The sequence below is a fragment of the Convolutriloba macropyga genome, chromosome 6, assembly GCF_964194025.1.
Source record: "Convolutriloba macropyga chromosome 6, txConMacr16.3, whole genome shotgun sequence".
NCBI lineage: Eukaryota > Metazoa > Xenacoelomorpha > Acoela > Convolutidae > Convolutriloba > Convolutriloba macropyga.
Genome location: NC_134473.1, coordinates 34643114 through 34666387, shown reverse-complemented (window position 1 = coordinate 34666387; position 23274 = coordinate 34643114). Strand labels below are relative to the sequence as shown.

The following is a 23274-nucleotide window of genomic DNA, read 5'->3' as shown; positions in this document are numbered from 1 at the left end:
ATGAACAACTAAATATGCATGGAAAATAAAAAAAGGGATTTTAGCAATAATTGCAAAAATTAAGAATAAAAGCATTTTTGCAACATGTAAGTGTTAATATCCTCACAACTAGTAATTTTGCCAATGCGTTTGGTGATTTCATGAATCACATGGATAGCTTAGCGGTTACTCTAAACAGGTGCTACAGCCTTTTATCGTTTCGGGTTTCACTTCCCAAAATATGGGTTGGACGTAGACAACTATGGAATCCAGTAGAAATTTTCAGTTTTAGCCATTTTTGAGTTTTCCAATTCTACGGTTCTTGTCTAATTTCAAATCGAGATCTTGCTATCTGGTGGTTTTTGATGCTGTTCAGAAGTGGCGCCAAAAGCACCGGCCCTGTTTTCAACCTTGCAAACACCATCATACAATACTCGCGCTACCTTCACGACTGAACGGTTTAGCTCTCAATTGCCATCTTAACTCCCATTGATCACACAACACCATTGATACCAGTGCAGACTTCAATGTTCCGTCCAACTTAGCAATTGCAGCATCTCACAGTACCATCCAGCAGACAAACAATTTCGCCTTCTTTTCGGTTTTGCACGAAAGTTCTTGGCAACTCCAACATCTATTTCGACTGTGGGAGGCACGCGCGAGTCAACCTTTTCCAGGTCAAGTCAGCATATGTCTGAGCCGTTCTGAAGCGTTTTCTCAGGTCTTGTTACCGCTCACATGATGGCACAACTTGGGAACTTGCATTTTCTCATCCCATTAGGATGTGATTTAGTGAAGCAGGCGCCAGGTTTTCTGGGTCACTGCTCAGCGCTGCCAAGGGCTAATCTTGCGTTGAGAATCTGTTCAAAAAGACACATTGTTGTAATGAGTACTTCATCGGTGGGGCTTCGGCTGTCATCAAGACTTTCTTGCAACTTTAATCTAGTCTTCTAACGATTCCACCAAAGTTGGGGCTCCAGGGAGTTGCACTTCCATACAATCTTTTGCTGAGCGAAATCACTTCTCATCTTGGTCGTGTCCCACGCTTCCATGAACGTCTTCAGCTCCATATTGGCTCAAATGAAGTTTGTTCTTTTGTTACTGATGATGATATTTGTCACTGCAGCTAAACATGACTGTTTACAATGACTGTGCAACTTCATAGTGTACTGCTCTAGCCGTTAGGCAAGTGATGAGGCAGCACCATGTCGTCAGGTTACGTCGTAGAAAAGACTTCTATCGGTACATTATCATCACGTCACTATCTTGGAAGGAACAGCATCGGCGGTGAGTGGATTGGATTGGAGTTCTTGTGTCTACATCTGATACATCTCGACTTGACTTTCGTCCGCGTATTTGGTAACCCAACAATCCAAAACTGTAATTGAAGAATAATGCTCACATACTCGGTGCTTTCGTGCAGGTTGTCATAATGAGCTTTCTTAAGCTTTCTTAATTTGGTTTCTGTTGCTACATTATTTGTAGCTTGCTCGGTCTCGACTTCATTATCTTGGTATCACAAATTTGGCCGTTTCTCTTGATTTTTTGGAACCATGCAGGCCCGCTAAACTAAACGGACTGCAATGCCTATTCCTCTGGAACAGATATTCGTAGGTTATTTTGATACCCTCCACGTGTCTCCATTGATGACTTTTCAAGAAATTTTGCTGCTCTATGGGCAACAGACACTTGTTTCTTGTCTGCATGCCGTATCCACTGCAACTGTTCATGAATCTATCCAATGACAAATTTTGTCAATATTTAAAGTATGTTCGTCTAGTATCCAATTTCTCAGGTGAACTCCGTAAAAAGGGGCTCGGAGTCATGTACAACTTCAGAAATGTCATCTGCTTGATGCGTGCCACATAGCATTTCGCTATTACAAAGGTCAGTTTCAATTTTGTGTTCATCCTGCAGGTTGGCTACAATGCACATTGCTTCTAATGACGCGTCTGTGAAAATGTGAATTCTCAAACCTCCATTTTTTATATGAAGTTAATTTAATGACATCGTCCCTATTTCTCGCAACTTGGAGCAACGATAACTGAACAACATGGGTACTCTGTTGACAGCTGTTTGCTCCGAGCTCGTTCCATTGTTGCTCAAATGCTTTTAAGTAGGAACCTCATTCGTATTGTGAAGGGTAAACACGTCACAAAAGGGTCGATCACTGCTTGCACAAACGCTTAAAAAAGTTCGCTGATTTATGATTGCTGAAACTTCTCAGTCAGATCCACGACAGAAAATGAGACGTTATGTATTCACAATGCAGTTTAGTCCAAGGACAGAACACATGTCTTTTTCTGAGAGCTGTGACTTGACCTCTTCCTCAATTTTTATCCAATTCGTCAATTTGAATCCATATCTTGCTGCAGATGTTTCTGAGATTCTGTTGGACTCCAATGGCTTCTTTTGGAGTCTTGACTGAATTAGGAAACCCATCTAAATAGAAGTTTTGACGCACGTTTAAAGCATTATCTTTCGCCGCTTTGTGCAAAACGCATTAAGCACAACCCGGAAAGCTTTTCTCCGAAACATGCGTGTCTGATCGTGTGCTTCTATTCCCTGCTCCGGATCGTCTCGCCGGACAAACTGTAAACTTCGGTGGTTGTTATTCAGGACAGCAACTTGAAGAAACACTGGTTCTATGTCTGCTGCTAAGGTTATTTGTTGTTCTCTGAAGCACAAAACTATTCCAGTCAGACTTTGAAGCAAGTCTAGTCGATCCAGAAAGCTATTGGACCTTACAGGCCACATTAGGTTATCGTAGAGCTCCATTGCACACCCTTCTGAATATGTCAGGTGTGTGTAGATTGATGACGGCGTGATGTGGCAAATGCCTTTGAAGCATGTCTTGATTTTCAATCAGTTCTATTTGTTCAACTATGCTAACATTTCCGGCATTGATATCCGTGTCAGTGGTCTCCTGATACGGCTTCTTTAATGTATCGTTCTTCAGCAGGCGTTGCTCTAAAGACCTGAGTTGCCCAATCGCGGATTAGAAGTCGTTTGCAACTTCACAACGTCTTATCGACAGAGAAGACCCACTTCGTATCGTTGACCAGAGAAACGTGTAGGTTTGCTGATAGAGGAACACTTCGATTCGACTGCCCCCGGAAAAATTTTGTCTTAGGACCTTGTGAACTCTAATTTGTGATGTATGTCAGGGCCGTCTCATCCAAAGATTATTTAAACTTAATTCAGGTTGTGAGTTTGATTTCGAAAGCTCCGTAAATGTGGGAAAGGGTTTTTCAATTTTTACAGATACACGACTTGATCAACAAGCTTCAGTTTTCCTTGAACATGCAATTGCTCTATTGTTATTGAGCAATGCTTATCATGTGCAGAAACAGTAATTTACTTGTTCGGACTTTTGCATCTTGTCATCTCTGGATCCTTGTTAATAAAAAGGGCCGGCCTTGAAGTTGAAGTTTAGATACTATTGATTGATCTATAAATGAGATTGAGGAACCACATTAACACATTGCCAGCATGTTAAAGCTTAAGTTTCTGTTCGTCTGTTTAATTTGCACCACTGTGAGTCCTCCATGCGTGATTCGAGTTACTTCTGCCGCTGTAGCATCGAAGACACGCGATGTGGCTTCCTTCTTCGAGAACTCACAATGGAAACGCTTGTTGTGTCGCTTTTAAAAGCTGGGGACACTGCACTTTCTGCTTTTACAGTCCTTGAAGAGTCAACCTGGCCTCAAACATTTGCGATAGTAGGAACTTATGGAACTCTGGCCGTTCAGTTACAGTTTTACTGATTTCAACTACTCACAACTTCAAACAGCGTGATGTCCATCGAAGAAAGAACATTCAAAAATCTCAGATTTTCTTAAATCTTCAGCTTTTGATGCCAAAGTACAAGTTTTTGGATTATCGCATGAATTCTATTTCTGTCAAACGACGAGTTTGTCGGTGCTAACAAATAATCGTTAAAAGCAGATTTAGCGGCAAAGCACTCTGTAAAAAAATCAAACTAATTCTCAGCACTCAGCACTTTTGACAAGACTGCAGCCACTGTTCTCTCAATTAAATAGGAAAAAAAATTTCGTAGTACAACTCGGCCCACCTTCAAATTCTAGGTTGAAAGTGTATCCAAGTTGATTTAACATGTCGACAACATTTGTAACTACAGTTGCAAGTTTGATGATGCTGGTAGATTCGTCGTGCGGTACTGGGGGTGAGCATGTCGAAATGGACGTCGACTTTTAAATCTCATCTACCGTGCTTATTGCTGAGTATATCCCAAGCATGATAGTAGGATTGAGAGGTGAATATCATTCCTGATACTGCTGCGTTTGCTTGACCCGTGAGACCGGTTTTCAAGTAGATACTGGTTGCATATTTTCAGTATGGATTGAATGTTTTTGAAGCACAACAACATCGAACATATCCGACCAATATGGCAACTTTAGCGGATACCCTGAAAACAACGCTCATTATTGGAAATGGATTGGGATTATTTGGAGAATTTGGTTCAATGTAATTCTATTCGGGCTCTCGGCGGATCTACTGCGACATTTGTGCTTTGGTGTTTCACTCCTGTTTTCCGTCCTGTTATTGTTTTGGCTCGTTGATGTTCTTTGGAGATAAACTCCTTCTACTGATCTGTCAATCCAACTGTCTTTGATGTATCTGGCCTTTGTTGATTCGCTCGCTTTGGAATTGAGGAGCTGTCTATACTACTGTCTTGAAATTTGCAGATTCTCTTGAATGGCAACTAAAAAAATTTCCTCGTTTGTCTTGATTGCTCATCTTGGAGTTTCTTGGTTCATGTTTGGAGACATTGGTCGAGCAAAAAGTACAATTTAGGGTATCATTTTAACCATTTATTGTAGTATAAAGTTTTCTGCTGCATCTAAAACTTTCTACATCTACAACAGATCCCCATACTCTTGAGCTTGTTTCTTTCAGTTCAACCTGGAGCTGTCGCTGCTGTTCCTCTACTTCTGCTTTCTTCCATTCGAGTTCTGGCTCTCTTGTCGTAGATATAATTTTTGCTATTCTGGTTGCAGACGCAATTTCGTTTCTTCTCGTTCACTTATTTTGCTGCTCTTTCAGCGGTTGCACTGCTTCTTATTTAGCCATCAGGTTTCATTTGCACAACTTCAAGTCGTTCCGACGAGTCCGACTTGACAAACATCAAATCCTTTCTACTCCTTTTGGTAGCAGAACTCTGCAAACAAACCTCAAAAATTGTCTGCCTCGAATTTCAAGTCCCCCTCATTTCCAATTGGGGTCTGATTTGAACCATTTTTTCTATTCGTCGTGGATGCAAATACAGAAGGTTGGTTTCTAAATTTTTTAATTTGCTCGTATTGATTGATGAGGTGTCGATAACAATTCCTATATCACTGAGGCCCGTAAACTCTAGAACGCAAGTTTCTGGGTTCACTGTGAATACTTTTGCAAACTTGGCATCCAGTTTTCCTAAAAACTGTTCCAGCTAGTTGCACAATTTTTGTTTTTCGGAGTGGCCTAAATTTTCTGATTTTAACCTCCTTTCGAATAGCAACACTTCATATTCAATTGAGTCAATATCCTTGATTAAGTAGTTTAATCGCAATGTGTCTTTTCCTGTATTCGACAACTGCTTGTACTTTGTAAAATTGTAAAATACTCTTTTCCTTTAACAAACGCCTGGAGTCAGCATCAAAAGTTTCAAAATATTGTGGTTTGAACTATAACCTCTGCTGTTGTCTGCTGTAATCTAAAGGGTCATAAGTCTCGAAGAAACGTCGAAGCACTTTCTGCTGTCATTGATTGTTTTGCGTCAGGTATGCTTCTAACTCGGATAGGTGTCTTGATAATAACTTAAGGGAGGTCAACATGACGTCAATCTTGAACTGACCAATGGCCTTGCAGTCAGTTGTTTTCCAGTGTCGGTTCGAACTTTTGTTGGCCATTATTACTGATTTGGTTTTGGTCAACGCGTTGATGCTCGTGTTGCAGTTGATGTTCCGTTTGAATAACCAAAATAGCGGATGCTCAGAATTTTTGTAGAACCCAAAAATCACAGCCTGCTTCTCGAGTTTTACACCAGACTGGCTCCTGACTAAATCCAATTGACTAAAAATCACGTCGAAACTAATAGGTGCTCGATCGCTTAAAGGACTGTAACTCTAAGTATGGTTGATGTTAAAAAAAACCTCAGTGATAATCTATCTTCAATCTCGTACTAAAATTTGTAAGACGTCGGTTATTTGATAGTATTGTTGCTAATTTCTTGTAGAAAAAATCAACTAACTTATAATTTTTGCTGATTTCAAATTCGGCTAACACAAAAGACTTAAATTGATTAGGAATCAAAGTACAGTCAAAAAGAGAGCCAACTTCTCCTTATAACAGTTTCTAACGGTTCTAAAGACAATCAAATAGTGTAAACTATTCAAACAAATCGGTTAAAGCAAATTATCAACTAAATTCCATTTCTAACACCATTTCTAACACTACTTCTGCTTTCTTCCATTCGAGTTCTGGCTCTCTTGTCGTAGATATAATTCTTGCTCTTCTGGTTGCAGACGCAATTTCGTTTCTTCTCGTTCACTTATTTTGATGCTCTTTCAGCGGTTGCACTGCTTCTTATTTAGCCATCAGGTTTCATTCGCACAACTTCAAGTCATTCCGACGAGTCCGACTTGACAACCATCAAATCCTTTCTACTCCTTTTGGTAGCATAACTCTGCAAACAAACCTCAAAAATTGTCTGCCTCGAATTTCAAGTCCCCCTCATTTCCAATTGGGGTCTGATTTGAACCATTTTTTCTATTCGTCGTGGATGCCAATACAGAAGGTTGGTTTCTAAATTTTTTAATTTGCTCGTATTGATTGATGAGGTGTCGATAACAATTCCTATATCACTGAGGCCCGTAAACTCTAGAACGCAAGTTTCTGGGTTCACTGTGAATACTTTTGCAAACTTGGCATCCAGTTTTCCTAAAAACTGTTCCAGCTAGTTGCACAATTTTTGTTTTTCGGAGTGGCCTAAATTTTCTGATTTTAACCTCCTTTCGAATAGCAACACTTCATATTCAATTGAGTCAATATCCTTGATTAAGTAGTTTAATCGCAATGTGTCTTTTCCTGTATTCGACAACTGCTTGTACTTTGTAAAATTGTAAAATACTCTTTTCCTTTAACAAACGCCTGGAGTCAGCATCAAAAGTTTCAAAATATTGTGGTTTGAACTATAACCTCTGCTGTTGTCTGCTGTAATCTAAAGGGTCATAAGTCTCGAAGAAACGTCGAAGCACTTTCTGCTGTCATTGATTGTTTTGCGTCAGGTATGCTTCTAACTCGGATAGGTGTCTTGATAATAACTTAAGGGAGGTCAACATGACGTCAATCTTGAACTGACCAATGGCCTTGCAGTCAGTTGTTTTCCAGTGTCGGTTCGAACTTTTGTTGGCCATTATTACTGATTTGGTTTTGGTCAACGCGTTGATGCTCGTGTTGCAGTTGATGTTCGGTTTGAATAACCAAAATAGCGGATGCTCAGAATTTTTGTAGAACCCAAAAATCACAGCCTGCTTCTCGAGTTTTACACCAGACTGGCTCCTGACTAAATCAAATTGACTAAAAATCATGTCGGAACTATTAGGTGCGCGATCGCTTAAAGGACCGTAACTCTAAGTATGGTTGATGTTAAAAAAACCTCAGTGATAATCTATCTTCAATCTCGTACTAAAATTTGTAAGACGTCGGTTATATGATAATTTTGTTGCTAATTTCTTGTAGAAAAAATCAACTAACTTATAATTTTTGCTGATTTCAAAGTCGGCTAACACAAAAGACTTAAATTGATTAGGAATCAAAGTACAGTCAAAAAGAGAGCCAACTTCTCCTTATAACAGTTTCTAATGGTTCTAAAGACAATCAAATAGTGTAAACTATTCAAACAAATTGGTTAAAGCAAATTATCAACTAAATTCCATTTCTAACACCACTGTTACTCGTTCCTGATCGGTTGATCGACTAAAGTGACTAAAATCAATATTTACACCGTGAATTTCAAGTTACTGAACTATTCACTGTTGTTGATTCTAGCAAGGATGATATGTACTTAACACTAGATAAGTTGAATATACGGCTTTCGACTATAAATAAGGATTTAAATATTAATAGAAAAAAAACCATAAGAATTTTAGCAACAATTGGAAATTATAAGAAAAATTGCACTTTTGCACCATATAAGTATTAATAGTCTTTGGTCGCCTCTGGTTTCCCTTCCCAAAATGGAGGGGTTGGATTACTAAGGAGTCCCAACTTGTAATAACTTAGTGATTTGAGTTTTAATCATTTTTGAGTTTGCACAAATTCTACGTTTTTTTTCAGTTTCCAAAGCTATATCTTGCTATCTGGTGGGTCTTGATGCTCTTTAGAAGTGGCGCCAACATGCAAAGGAAGATAAAAATTGCGTCCATGTCTATATTCTACAGCAAAACATTCGTAGATAGCTTTTAACATGCATTAAATTACGTTTTTTGGATTTAAAGGGGGGTGAAATGAAGCAAATGGTCGTACAATACAGACATATTGTTTGGTCCTAACATTCGAATAGAGACAAATGCCATAAACTAGCAAAACAAATTTGAAGAAAAAATTGTCAAATTTACGTCAGTTGCTGGTGTATATATTGGTATTAACTGTTTTCACAGTCCTCAAAAATATAAATTAATTAAAAATAATTGTTTCATTGAAGAAGACCTACATGAACTTTGATCGACTTCGATTTTAGAACAATTGTTGAACGATTGTAGAACAATTGTACCACATGAAGCTAATAGAGGCCCTACTAATAACCAACGGTTCACTGATTCACAACCAGTTGCAAGTTTTGTTCATTAATTAATTCCTTCAAATAAGTTAAATATTGAAAACTTTTCAATACTATTTTGGCGTTCAAAACTTTACCATAAAACAGTATATGAACAAAATTTTATATTTTGCAGAGTACGTTGGCGGGGAGGGGATTGTTAAATTGGAAGGTGGGAGTACCTGGTGAGAAAAATCAAGAGGAAGAAATAACCTGTAAGTTGTGTCCGCATTACCAGCGCTGACTCCGAATTCGAACACCTGGAAGGTGCGTCGTCCTTCCAATGACATGGTGAAGTTCTCGATTCCTGCCTGCACATTCACAGAAACCTTCGAGGAGTTCAATTTACCCGAGCTAGGACAATTCTGGTACGAAAAGACATAGAACTCCTCCGTGGTCAGCTCTATCAACGATACATTGTATTCCGTAATTGAAATGTTTGCAATATCAACTTCTGAGGTCCTAGAAGATCCGATTACGAAACCATCAACACTTCCTACGTTTGCAGGATTTGCCCAAGAAAGCGTTGCCGTAATTCCATCGATAAGGGTGTAATTTAGATAGACAGGGGCTAACTGGAATGTACAACCGAACTGTGTTGTGCTCGGGTCACTCGTCCTGCCTGCCCTTGTGGCGAAAAGTGTGAAATTGTGCTCAGTCCCTGGGGACAGACTTCCGATTGTGAAAGTGGTTTCCAGACCCGTGGCTACTGCTGCTCCTCCATTCGCAGAGATGGTGTAAGTCAGACCAACGTCACGTGCGAATGCAACTACAACTTCACTCGTACTCAAAGGAGTTACCTAGAGGAGAAATTAATTTTTATGCATCAGTTGTATATATAAGAGTTGTACATTAAATAAATGGGGACACTTTGACATTTTAGTACAAAAATTCATTTTTTCGCAGAATTTTCGAAAATGAGATTATTATCAAACCCCCTCCCGCATATCAACAAAATGAACAACGAAAAGAAGAACTATCGAACTTGGAGTGGAAAGGTTAACGGAGTCTGGCATCTGAACAATAAAACACAAGCTCTTTTGAAAGAAAATATACACAGTAGATTGCCAGAACACCAGCCGCCATTGATTCCCATAACTTCAATTGGGATTGAAAGAAGAAAAAAGGAACATTCAGTTTTGTACAAAAAAAGCCATGTATTTTGATGCCATTCCGTAGTTGGGCACACTACTGTTTCATAATGAGGGATACAGGGGCTAGAATGAATGCCCATAAGCACTAGAGATGACAACCAAGACTAATAAGAACGAAGTTCAAGTAGCGGGTGCCTAAAACTGAGCTTTATGTGTTAATCCCGTTTATATTCTTGGTTTCGTTTTCATGACTCTGTTATTGTAGATTGCTTTATGAGCAACCGCTTGTAAACATGTTTCTGAGCAGATTGAGCGGATAAAAACTAGCAAATCAAAAAGCTTTCACGCAGAAAGTTGAACAAGATGTGACTTACGATAGAGCGAAACAAATTTTTATTGGACGAAGTGAAAAAACTTAGCAGGAAAAGTATTGAATTACAAACAAAACAGCTGAATTAAATTTAAAAAACTGTCAAGTAACACTTTTGCAGGAACCTCAAATTAAGACAGCCAACAAAGCCAATGACCTCATAAGATCAAAAATGATTAAAAAAAAAACGATTTGTTCTTAATATGAAAAACTCAGCTGAAAAACTAAAAGCCATCTTCTTTAGTTCTGGCATTTATTTCGCAATAGAAACGGTTTCCGAAGTACAAACAGTAAGTTCAAAACAGTAAACCGATGTAAAAAAAGCGATGAAACGAGATCTCTTCAAGGAAGCACCATCAAAAAATCTGGTCAACAAAAAACAAAAGGCAGCAATTCACAACTACCATTTTGTTCAAGCATTTCAGCCAGCCGCTATATGAGCCAAACAGTTAAATTGGGAAATAGACATTTCACTGAATTAGCCTCTTGTCATGCGAAAAGATTCGTAGTTGAGGGAGACAACAGTAAGAAAAATTAGTAAATATACTCAACACTCCGAAAAAAACATCCAGATTAAATTTGCACGGGAACAGAATTTTTCAGGAGAAATGATTTGACTAAACAAGATTTAAAGCTGGGACGTACAGAATAGAGTAAAAGTAAGTAAAAAACACGAGATCTAGTGTTCAAAGAACTACTAACTTTAAACAAATTTCAGGGAACGAATTACAATACACATCTTTAGAACAAGCACTCATTGATACGAGCTTGCCAAAAACGTAACAGACAAAGAAAAAAAGAGTCCAAAATTGAAGAAATTGGCGAAAAATTATGTAACGGCTGCTCTCCTATCAAAGTCAAGGAAGACTTTGCACCGCCCAGTTCGTTTCAGCGGTTTCAAATCTGTCCGGATATTGTGTTTTTGCTGTTAACATTTGTGAACTGTATTATCCGCTATACTGTAGATTACCGTTGTATTACTTGTTGCTCAATTCTTCTTGATAACTAACTGCTCATTTTTGCTGTAAAACAAAATTGTTTCTCTCAGAATAACAAAACAGTTCAAGTTGAAACAATCCATTTTTGCTCGAGTTTTGGTTAATAACTCAAGTTATAATTCGAAATGGCAAAATCTCCTATGTTCAGATCTAGGTAACTGTCCTAGCTATCGGTTGGGGCAAATAATTTCCGTCTCCGATTTCTTAATATTTTCGGAGAGTTTTTCCCGATAATCAAATTTAACAAAATTAAACGAATTCGCACTTCGTGCTTCTCAGCGCACTCAATTGCTCAACAACGCGATCAGTGAATTATGCTCGGCTTCGTAAAAGCCTGTAAGAGAAGCTGATTTTATGCAATGCAAAAAGTTTCTCTTACTTAGGAACTTCGTTCCTCAGAAAGAAAGTTTTGAGAATATCGAAGTTAATTCTCTTTTCTCAAGTCAAAGTCAAGTTAAAACTGTACAATCACTAATATGATCTACAGAAACAAGACACAGCAACAAGTAATTTATTGCTCAAAAAAGTGTGCTTCAATACGCACTGTATGTCATCTTAGTAAGAAAAAGTTAAAAAGTTTCAACTGATATTTGGTAGTTTTTCAAGCTATATTTATACTGCCGTACATGTGAAATTAGCGTCTCTGATTGGTTGTAGATAAACATGTCGAAAGATTTTGAACACTTTTCCATAACGTCTTTTTTTAGTGTAAATTTGATGTCATGGGAAGTTCGTTAACCATGTAGAAGTTTTGTCAAATATTCTGTATCAATATCAAGTTGATTCGCAATCCAATCGCAAAGAATCTGATGCAATACTGTTAAGTCGTAGTATTGTTTTGCTGGTGGTTGAGGAAGTTCGAGTTTGTTTGAGGTTCACTTCATGTATGACAATTGCGTACTAATAATAGTTGCTAAATATAAATGTTGAACAAAGTGAACAGGTCCGCATGGTTTCAGTAGAATGTAACATTAAATTTCGCTTTTCATGCTATTCCAGATTTAAGGTGTGAAATGGCCTTGAAGCACTATTCAATTTAGTTATTGAGTTAGTAAGCTCAGCCACAACATCGCCGGCCCTGTTTTCTATCGCAAAAACATCCTTTCCAGGTAGCACCGGGGCGAGCTTCACTACTGGTCTCTTGTACACTCCGTCGTTCGTTCGAACTTTCGCTGATCGAATTACACCGTCAGACCCATCGATGGTCTCCGTAACTCAACCTAGGTTGTAACATCCACGCTTATCGCTGTCTTCGATCAACCAAACGAGATCGCCTTCTTTAAGGATTTCGTTCGACGTAGATCGCCATTTTTGTCGATTATTCAGAGTTGTCAGAAATTCTTTCCGAAATCTGCCCCATATCAGATTTGCATAAGCTTGAATTTGTCGAAAGAGCTTTCTATGGTCAACAATTTCTTCTGCGCATGGTAGATAGGGTAAGCAAACGTTCCTGTCGCCAAGCAAGAAATGATTGGGGGTCAATGGTTCCAAGTCATTAACGTCTGAACTGACTGGAGTCAACGGTCTTGCGTTCAAAGTCTGCTCAACAAAACACATCGTTGTTGAATGAACGTCCTTGTTTACTGATATGTTCCCCAACACTGCATACATTGCTTTCTTGCAGCTTCCCACCAACCGTCCCCATACTCCACCAAAGTGCGGTGCTGCGGGTGGGTTGAACTTCCATCTGATACCTCGTTGAATTAGATGTTCTTCGATCCCTTCTTTGTTCCATGCCGCAACGTACACTGCAAACTCTCTTTCAGCACCAACAAAATTTGTCCCGTTGTCACTGATGATTGTAATTGGTTTGCCTCTTCGTGCAATAAATCTCATTATTGCATTGAGACAACTGTCTGTGTCCAACTTAGGTACAACTTCTATATGCACCGCTCTCATAGTTAGACACGTGAAGAGAAAACAACATCGCTTTTCATTGTTTCGCCCAATCTTCACAATGAGGGGGCCAAAGTAGTCAACTCCAACATTTGTAAAGGATGTTGAAGCATCTAACCGCTCTTCGGGTAGATCTGCCATTACTGGTGCTATCGTTTGTGCTCTGCCTCTTCTGCAGGTAACACACTTGTTCTTGATTGAACTTAGGGCGTTTCGTATGCCTAGGATCCACATCTTCTGCTGAACAATGTTTCTCACATAATCAGTGCCTTCGTGTTGATTGTCATTGTGCTCGTTTCGCAAGAATAATTCAACCGCGTGATGTTTCCAATGTAACAATATGGGATGTTTTGCATTGAAGTCCATTTGACTTTTGCCTATTCTGCTTTGGCTACATTAGGTCCTTCTTCATCTAGGAAAGGCGAGAATTGTAGGATTTTGCTGCCCTTTGGAATTTCATTTTCAGCTTTGAGAGATTTCATCTCTTCACCAAACTGTTCTTGCTGTAGTAGTTTGAAGATTGTTGCTTTTGCCTTTTCCCTTTCTCCAATGCTGACTACGAGTGTTGCTGGTTTGTGTTTGTTCAATGCTCGCTCTACGTATGGCACTGTATTCACTAGTCTGTTGAAGTTACTGAATCGTTCCCACTGAATAACAGCTTTCTTCTCTTCAGCCTTTATTATGAAGACCGATGAGGTTATATTCTCATCATCTGAGGCAAAGAATAGGTTCACTTGCTCTGGCCATTCACTTTCTGATCGTTGCAACCAAGCCGTCCAAGTGAGCCGCTCACTTCTCCTGAGTTCCTCAATGTTGATTGCTCTGCTGTTAATGCCCGCTGTGTTGTTGATACCACTCACATATTTACACTGTGAAACATCAGTTGTATCTAGTATCTCAGCCACTCGATCGGCCACAAACACTTGTTGCTTATGAGGGGAACAGTGTATCCACTGCAATACTGTAGTTGAGTCTGACCAAAACTGCAATTATTTATCTTCATTTCATGTTCCTTGACTATCTGCTCTTTCAACCGACTGCCATGACATTGCAATTCCAATCGGGGTACTGAAAGATGCCTCATCGGTGCCACTCTGCATTTTCCAATGACAAATGCTAAGTCAGCTGAGTACTCTTTTGGCTGTGAACGTAGATAGGCCACTGCACAGATCTTGTCCTCAGATGCGTCCGCAAACACGTGAAGTTCGGTTTTATCTCTCTCTCTCTCTCTCTGTTGAAGTACCTTCTATCGATGCTTGTTTCAGCTACAATTGGAAGATGTTGTTTTCATTTCAGGATTTCTGCTTTGTCACAAGGCTCCCCTTCGTTGTCCCAATGTTGTTCATTCTTAGTCCAGATGCCTTTCAGAAGCCGTCTCATTAAAACACTGAACGGAGCAAACAATCCGATCGGGTCGAATACTGAAGATACCAATGACAAAATCTTCCTATGGGTTATAGGTGCTTCAACTTCTTTGTTTGTACCTCTGCATACTTTAAGACTGTCATCAATAATGGCCCATTGTAGTCCTGGCACTGAGGATCCCTCTGTATTGGGTTTCACTTCGAATTGCGTCGTGTTGCTGATTGACTTCAAGCCTTCTGGGATTGCTCTGGTAACTGCATCGTTGTTGCTTATCCACTTCTTCAGTCCAAATCCATGTCGTGAGAGAAGAGGTTGTAGTTGATTGAAGACTTTAATCGCTTTTTCCGGGGTTTCTACTGATTTGATGAAATCGTCCATGTAGATGTTGTTTTTGTATTGCCTTTGCTGCAATTGTATACTCTCTTTCGTTGTCCAGTCCCACTCGCTTGAGAGGATAGTTTTCACAAGTTGGAGAACTGTTAGCTCCAAAGACATGACGCTGATATTCGTATATCTGAGCAGGTTCATTTGTTCTTGGACGTCATAAGAACCTCAAGCAACTTCTATCCTGTTCGGGAACTTGCACTTGTAGAAACATCGATTCGATGTCAGCTGTCAGGGCTATTGGTCCTTCACGGAATCTGAATATTGTTCAATCAACCAATGTAGCAAATCGGGTCCTGCTAGTAGCTTATCATTCAGGCATACTTCTTTGTACTTTGAGGCAGCATTGCAAACACGTCTTACTTTGCCAAGCTTGTTCGGGTTTAGCACTGGATGGTGTGGCAAATACCGTTTTTTCCCGAAGGTGCCTTTCAATTCGGACTCTTCCAACATCTTTACGAATCCTTTTCTTACATCTGTGTCTATTGACTTTTAATACAAACTCTTCGGGTTTGGGTTCCTTTGGAATCTTCGCTCCAGTGAGTAAAGCTGACCCAAGGCTGAGCTGTAGTTGTTCGGTAGCTTTGGCTCTGGTTCACTCCACAGCATTCCCACTTCGTACCGCTTGCCTGTGAACTTCGTCCTACTCTCTAGCATCTTCTGTTCTGTGCCTGCAGTTCCTTTTTTGACTGACTGACGACGTTGATTTTGGGAGCATAGGTTTCTATGTCCCACCATGTTTGGATATTCTCAGCCACTTTCACATCTTCAGTGAAGGCGAAATGACAAAAGTTTTGTCTTCTTTTGCCCGTCATGGGTCCACTGACTACCCATCCTAGCTCTGTTAGAACGACGAAAGGTCTTCTATCTCGAAAGGTTCGTCTTCCTATCTTGTAGTTCAATGGGCGTTGTAGCTCATAAGCATCTTGACCAAGGATGATGCCAACTTCCATCAAATTGAAGCATTTGTTGGGTAGAACACTTAAGTCGTTGAAGCTTTGCTACAGCTTTTTGTAGTTGTAGTTTGTGTTCCCCATGGAAACTGACGGGTGTGCAAACGCTTCGATTGAATGCCCCTTTGAATGTAACCCCTTTATTTTGAGAGGAACCTTTTCAGTCTTCAGATCCTTTGTTCCGTGTATACCAGCTATGTTGAGCGTCACATCGGGGCCTTGGGCTCGTAACTTTTCTTGCACAATTTGATCGATGAATGAAACCATTGATCCACTATCGAGGAAAACATATGTGTTCAGCCTGTTGCCACCGCTCTGTATTGAGACAGGAACTATCTGAAGAAAGCTAGTAACTTCGTTACTCTGGTTGATTGTTGCTGCGCTTACGTTGACTGCGTGATTGCCCTCGTCAATTTGGTTTTCTGAGTGTAGCAATCGGTTTTGCTTCTTGATGCATCCATTGTTGCCGCACGCATTGACTTTACAATCTTTGGTTAGATGTCCTTTGCCTAGACGTCCGTAACATAAGCGTTGCTTCCTCACTGCTGCGTACCGATCTCTCTCTCACACTCATGTTCCTGAATAGTGGACACATGTTCCATATCTTATGAGTGCCATCAACTACCGGACAGTGATCACTTTGAGTTTGCTTCGTTTCTTTCACATTCGAACTTGCACTGAAGTTCGATGTTTTCGAGAACCGTTTGTCTCTATTTGTGCTTCTTCGGTCTTCTTCTCTTCGTTCTACCTTGAAAGCTGAAAACCCTTCGTGCACAAATGCTCTCCTAGATAGCCACTTTTCAAACGTAATCAGATCAAACCAATCTGCATAGTTATCATCAACATAGAATCATCACTTCTATTTGAGAACCTGGGGTCATTTATCTACTGCCCTATGCAGTGTCCAGCTCGATTGCAGATCACCAATCTGCTTGTACTCTGTGAGCACATTCACAAAGTTCGAAACAATAACGTAGAAACTGATCAGACCTGTTGAGTTGTGAGGTTTCACCTGACTTACTTTGCGAAGACTATCCAGCTGTGCATCAATGATCACATGAGGTCTTCCAAATTTCCTCTCCAGAAAGCTCCATGCAGCACCATAGAACTTTCCAGAATAGCCCATTTCAGAGATTGCTGACATTGCCGTGCCTGTCAGTAGAGTCTTCAGATGGCTCGTCTTTGTGTCTGGTATTGGTCGTTGATCCACTGTAGCAATGAACATAATAGACCACTCTGGCCATTCGAGAGGGTTTCCGTCGAAGTTGTTCAACTTCAGTTTTGGTAAGTTACTGCTACCTGCGTACCCATTGTTGTATCGTAGCCCAGCTCTGGGGGAAGCGTCTCGGTCTTCAACACTTGAGGATCGTCTCGTGAACTGCGATATCGTGAGAGGTGACATTATCTGTTCAATTCAGGGGTTACTTCGAAGCGAGCTGTTGATCGTTCTGGTGTTAGAAGATTGTTGATTCTGCTGGCCCAGTCTCAGTCATCTCTCGTCTTTGGGGTCCAGTTGAAGGGTGATTTGTCTCGAGCACCAGTTGATTGGGAACGAGCATCATCGTTCTCTAATACTGTTCTCTTCAGTTTGTGCTCTAGCTCGCGCTCCTCCTCCAGTAGTTGGTGCTTGGTTTCCAGTTCCTTCATTTGCATTTCCAGCTCGAGCCTCCTCCGCTCGAATCGTGCCTGTTCTATTCGCATTTTGGTTTCAAATTCAACATCGAATTTCTTCATCCTTTCCTCGGGTTTTTGCTTTGCTGAAGATGTTTCCGAAACATTCTCCGTCTCTTGGCCACTTGCTCTTGCTCCATTTTGCACTATTTGAGCAACTGGGTTGTCAGTTGGGTAGTTTTTATTGCTCTCGCGGTCGTTCACTGCTTGAGTTGTGTTGCTTTGCTCTGCATTCATTGCTGGTTGCGTGCCTTTGCTTATATATGCAAGCCAATGATAGTCCAAACTTGCTTTGCACTTTATTGCTTCTTTCAGATGTTCTTCAACGAAATTAGCTTGTTAGGGCACAAACTTGTTTCAAGGCTGCAGTTGCTTGGGCAATTCTTCCTCTAGAAGTTGATTAGTCTGTTGGTAGAGGACCTTTAGTTTTTTGGGTCGATCTGAATCTTCAATTATTTTGTAGCCAATCCTGTTTAGTGTTAACTTCTTTTCCACTAAATCTTGGAACTGCTTGTCGTACCTTTGAGCTGTTGATTGAAGCTCCATTCTGCTGGTTATGCTCAAATTGCTTGGTTGCTTGTTCCTTTTAATCGAGGTCAAATCTTCAACGTGTTTTGTGAATTGCACTCGCACCTTTGGCTCTGCCTCACTGGCGTTGCGCTGTTGATTAGTTTGATTTTCTTCGGGGTGCCTTCGGCACTCTCTTCATCAGATTGGACAGCAGTTTGCCTTCAACTGTCCGGGTCGGCGGACCAAGTGTTACGGCTGCTCTCCAATCAAAGTCAAGGAAAACTTTACACAGTCCCGTACGTTTCAGCGGTTTCAAATCTGTCCGGATATTGTGTTTTTGCAGTTATTTTTTGTGAACTGTTTTATCCGCTATACTGTAGATTACCGTTGCATTACTTGTTTCTCAATTCTTCTTGACAATTAACTGCTCAGCTTTGCTGTATAACACACTTATTTCTCACAGAATAACAAAATAATTCTTGTTATCTTTTCTCAAGTCAAAGTAGAGTTAAAACTGTACAATCACTAATATGATCTACAGAAAAAAGACACAGTAACCAGTAATTTGCGCTCAAGAACGTGTGCTTCAATACGCACTGTATGTCAGATTAGTAAGACAAAATTAACAAATTTCAACTGATTTTCGTTAGTTCTGCAGGCTCTATTTATACTGCCGTACATGTCAAATTAGCATCTCTGATTGGTTGTAGATAAAGATGTCAACAGAATGTGAACACTTTTCGATAACGTCACTTTTTCAGTGTAAATTGGTTGTCATGGGAAGTTTGTTAACCATGTAGAAGTTTTGTCGAATACTCTGTATCAATAACAGTTTGATTCGCAATCCAATCGCAAAGAATCTGATTCAATACTGTTAAGTCGTAGTATTGTTTTGCTGGTGGTTGAGGTAGTTGGAGTTTGAGTTTCACTTCATGTATGACAATTGCGTACTAATAATAGTTGCTAAATATGAATGTTGAACAAAGTGAACAAGTCCGTATAGATTCAGTAGAATGTAACGTTAATTTTCGCTTTTCATGCTGTTCTAGCTTTAAGGCAAGAAATGGCCTTGAAGCACTATTCAATTTGCTTATTGAGTTAGTAGGCTCAGCAACAACAAATAAAGTTATTTTTTGAAAATCATTTGAGCCAAATTAGAAAAAATTAAACGCCAATATCTTAGCCAAAGCATACCCAAAAACCTTAAAGGTCGAGAGAAATCCTTTACGAGTTCTAAGGGCTGACAGAAAGGACAATGGATCTAAAATTGAGGGCAAGATACACTGAGACATTTCGAAAAAAAAAACGGTAATTAACATTATTCGAAAACAAACCAATGTGACATTTCGAAAACAACTAAATTTACTTTAGTTAGACACTCCTTTTTTTCAATGAGGAGATACAGGGGCTCATTGACTTATATCTAAGAATTATAAGATTCATAAGAACGAAGTTCTAGTTGCGAGCGCCTAAAAATGAGCTTTATGTGTTTATCGCATTTCTATTCTTCATTTCGTTTTCCTGACTCCGTTTTTTTATATTGCTTTGCTGAGCAAGTGCTGGGTAAAAGTTTTTTAAGCAGGTGGAAACTAGCCTGGAGAAATAGAGAACGGTTTCTCGCAAAGTTGAACAAGCAGCAATTCAATAACAAGGAACAAGATTTTATCTGGCGAAATTTAAAAAATTGAAAAATAGGGCCACTTTAATAGGCGCCTGCGAATACGAGGACAGCTATTAAGAACAAACAAAAAAATAACAATGAGAACTTGTAAGACTCTAAAACGCATTTTTGTCATTGTCTTTGAACTATAACAATTAAACCGATTGAAAACAATTGAAAAGCTATTAGTTATATGCGACCAGCATATAGTTATCACACATAATTACTAAGTTCATTAAAAGGTTGTCGCTGATCTCAGGTAATAAAGTACCTTCAATATATCAATATACATTTTGGAGCAGTTATTGCAGCAGTTTCCACTCCGCATTGTTCTTAATATGAAAAAGTCAGCTGAAAGACTAAAAGTCATCTATTTGACATGTTTGCATAAAAGTGAAATTCCAGTTTTGTTATCTAATTCGCAATAGAAACGATTTCTGAAGTACAAACAGTAAGTCCCAGACTGTGAACCAATGTAAAAAAAATTAAAGTGATCAAACGAGATCTTTTCAATGAAGCACCGTCAAAAAATCTGGTCAGCAAAAAACAAAAGGCAGCAACTCACAACTACCATTTTGTTCAAGCATTTCAGCCAGCCGCTATATGAGTCAAACAGTTAAATTGGGAAAAAGACATTTCGTTGAATTAGCCTTTCATCATGCAAATAGAATCTTAGTTGAGGGAGACAACAATACGAAAACTTACTAAATATCCTCAACACTCAGAAAAGAAACACTCAGATAAAATTTGCACGGGAATAAAATTTTAAAGGGGAAATAATTTGACTAAATGAGATTTAAAACTGGGACGTATAGAATAGAGTAAAAGTAATTAAAAAAGAACGAGCATCTCATTTTTGCATTCTGGCCTTTTTTGTAATGAAATTGCCTGTCATGAATTTTTTGATGCAACAGAATTTGCTATTGAGCTCTTCGCAATTATATGAAGTTTAGTTTTCCTAGAGTACACTTTGAGCTTGACGGTCAAACAAGTAAACACACCATAAAAACAGAAAAACACTTAATTTGGAGGAATTGCTTTTGAATGTGATGCGAATGCTCAATTTGCTCTGATTCTTTGGAGAGGTTATAGTTAGTTAACACTTTAGTCATAAGTTGGCACGAATTTATTTATCATCTGAAAATGAGAAAAAGAGCAAATTAGATCAAGCAAAAATCAAGCAGATAAACGCTAAGAAATCACAGGAAAAACCTCTTAAATCAGCGAAGAAAACCTCTAGGACAAATCAGGCAAAAAAGACACGCGTTACAATACTTGCCTCAAAAATCTATCGAAGCAACTATTAACTAATTATCTTGGCTCGTTTTTTGTCCTAATTCAAACATGATTGTCATACACAAACAGAGAGCTATAGACGGAAGGACAAAGGGATATTTTCTGCCGGCGCCCCCACCCTAGTAAGCGCTGAAATTTTGCACCCTCTTACTTTAAATTTACTTTCTCATATTAGCGTGGCAAGGTAAACGCTGTTTGTTGAGATTTCTCAATCATTTTGGTAGGTGACTAAACATCAGTTGCTGCATGTGGAAAAGATAGTTGATATTTGTTAACCAAATGGGAGATTAATGGATTGCATCAAGAATATGGAATTATCATGCAAGTGAAATACTGCCCGCTCGGTTACGAAATGACTCTATCATTTGACGAAAAGTATACGAAACGGGATCGCTGGCGTTTTCGTTATCGTTCTTGGATTGCAAACAGGGACCCAGTTCGAACGCTTACATTTGAATTTCGACAAGATTTTGCTCTTTATTTACGCATGGTCCTATGATATCACAACAAATAAATACTGCAAAAATGAGCTAAAAAATGGACACTACGCAGCTGTGGATTTTCCGAAATATATGAGAGAAGCATGCACCTGGTTTGTGGAAAAAACCAATTCAAAAATCGGAGGAAAGGGTTGCGCTTTGGAAATTGAAAGAGTATAAATTTTCTCAACAACAATATCAACATCGGATAAGTTCTATTTTCTTGCGCTACCCAGCTTAGCGCGTGTTAACTTTTGCCTCTAGAGCCCACTACAGTTTTCCTCGTCTCACCTCTAGTTTTTTTCACAGTTAAGTGCCATGTAACGGTGCATACACTGAGTCGGGGGTCATGAGTGGCACTGTGGGTGAAACAATAAATCTAAAATCTCCGATAATTGTGAGAAGGAGCCATCATAGGACAGATCCAAACTTTTCATATTTTTATCGAGGCTTACCGATGTAATAGATGGTGCATTTGGACTGGTGCTGGCAGTGAGAGGATCCGATGCCAGACTGTACAGGGTAGCAGTTGGGAATGGACAGTTGAAGACAGATCGGACAATGAGAGAGTAGTCGCTGGCAGCAGATAGAGAGCCAAAGGTATGTCCGGTTAGACTGCTTGCAGCCCCAAACGATCCACTGGTCACTCTGGCTTCTGCACCTTAAGCATCATTTAAAATTGCATGTTGTTCAACTTTGTGCTCGTATGAGCGGAAAAAAGAAGAACTCATGCTCCTAAAAATAGTTTCCATGCAAAATTATGCACTTTACATTAAAGCTCAAATTGTCCTACATTATCAAGATATTAGACTATCACAAAATGTTCCACGCAGCATCGAAGGCTCTTAAATCTTTGATTCTACGGTCACTTTCCAGCGAGATGGTAAATTAAAGTATCCTGGAATTTGATAGCCGAAACCAAATAACATTTCATTTGATTTGGATATATTTTGAATAATAGTCTGTTTAACTGATTTACTGATATTAGTTGCCCTCAAATACCTTTCAATTAGAGTGACATGCATTCACTTGAGTTTATATGTTTGAACTAAAGTGAAAAAAATGTTAATATCAGAGTAAGGAAGTCATTTTTGAGAGTGAGGTAAGTCACGTGTGACCAAAAACTTAACCACGCAAATGAATAAAAGAACACTCTCCACTGCGAGTGGAAAATGACGTCATGAACGCAATTCAGTTGAAATTGCATGGACGAATGAACAAAAAAGCAGATTTGAAGTGATTGTGACGTCATATGGTCGTAACAAAAATCCTGTTGACAAAATAAACAAAATCATTCATCAAAAAAGACACCCCACCAGTACTCCTCTTCGAGTCGTAAAAACATGACAGGACAAGCCCTGAAACAATTCAGAAGACTGAACATTTTCCTTGACTAAAGAAAAATATATAGACCAAGAATGGACTATGAATGGAGTGGCAAAGCCATTTAGAAAACAATCTGATCATAAAAATCACAATAACAGCCTAAAAAAAGTAAAATTGCAGCATGTGAACAAAAAAAGACAAGCAAGAAATCCAATTTTTGTTAAAACATGGTTTTCTCACTCTAATTTAAAATCAGATTGAACACAATAACGATTCTTTGATTTTTCGCTCCACTTCCTGTTTCGGCCTAACCAAAGTCATCACTTCAATTTCATTTCAAAAATCGTGAAAATGTGTGGAGAGATCTTGAGAGATCAGCGCCCCAGAGAATTCAAATTTTTTAAATTGTATAAAACCAAGCAACTGCCAATAATAACCTCAGCTCTGACTTAGCGTCTATTCAAAAAGTTTT

General features: G+C 39.2%; 1 protein-coding gene across 1 annotated transcript in view; it reads right to left on the bottom strand.

Moving 5' to 3' along the window:
- Window positions 1-23274, bottom strand: part of LOC142341301 (uncharacterized) — a 76038-nt gene that overhangs the window by 5405 nt on the left and 47359 nt on the right. Inside the window, exons 16-17 of the mRNA XM_075392223.1 lie at window positions 21932-22137; window positions 9014-9600 (exon numbers count right to left, since the gene is read on the bottom strand). Coding sequence (XP_075248338.1) covers window positions 9014-9600; window positions 21932-22137 — 793 coding nt within the window. The remainder of the gene's footprint in view (window positions 1-9013; window positions 9601-21931; window positions 22138-23274) is intronic.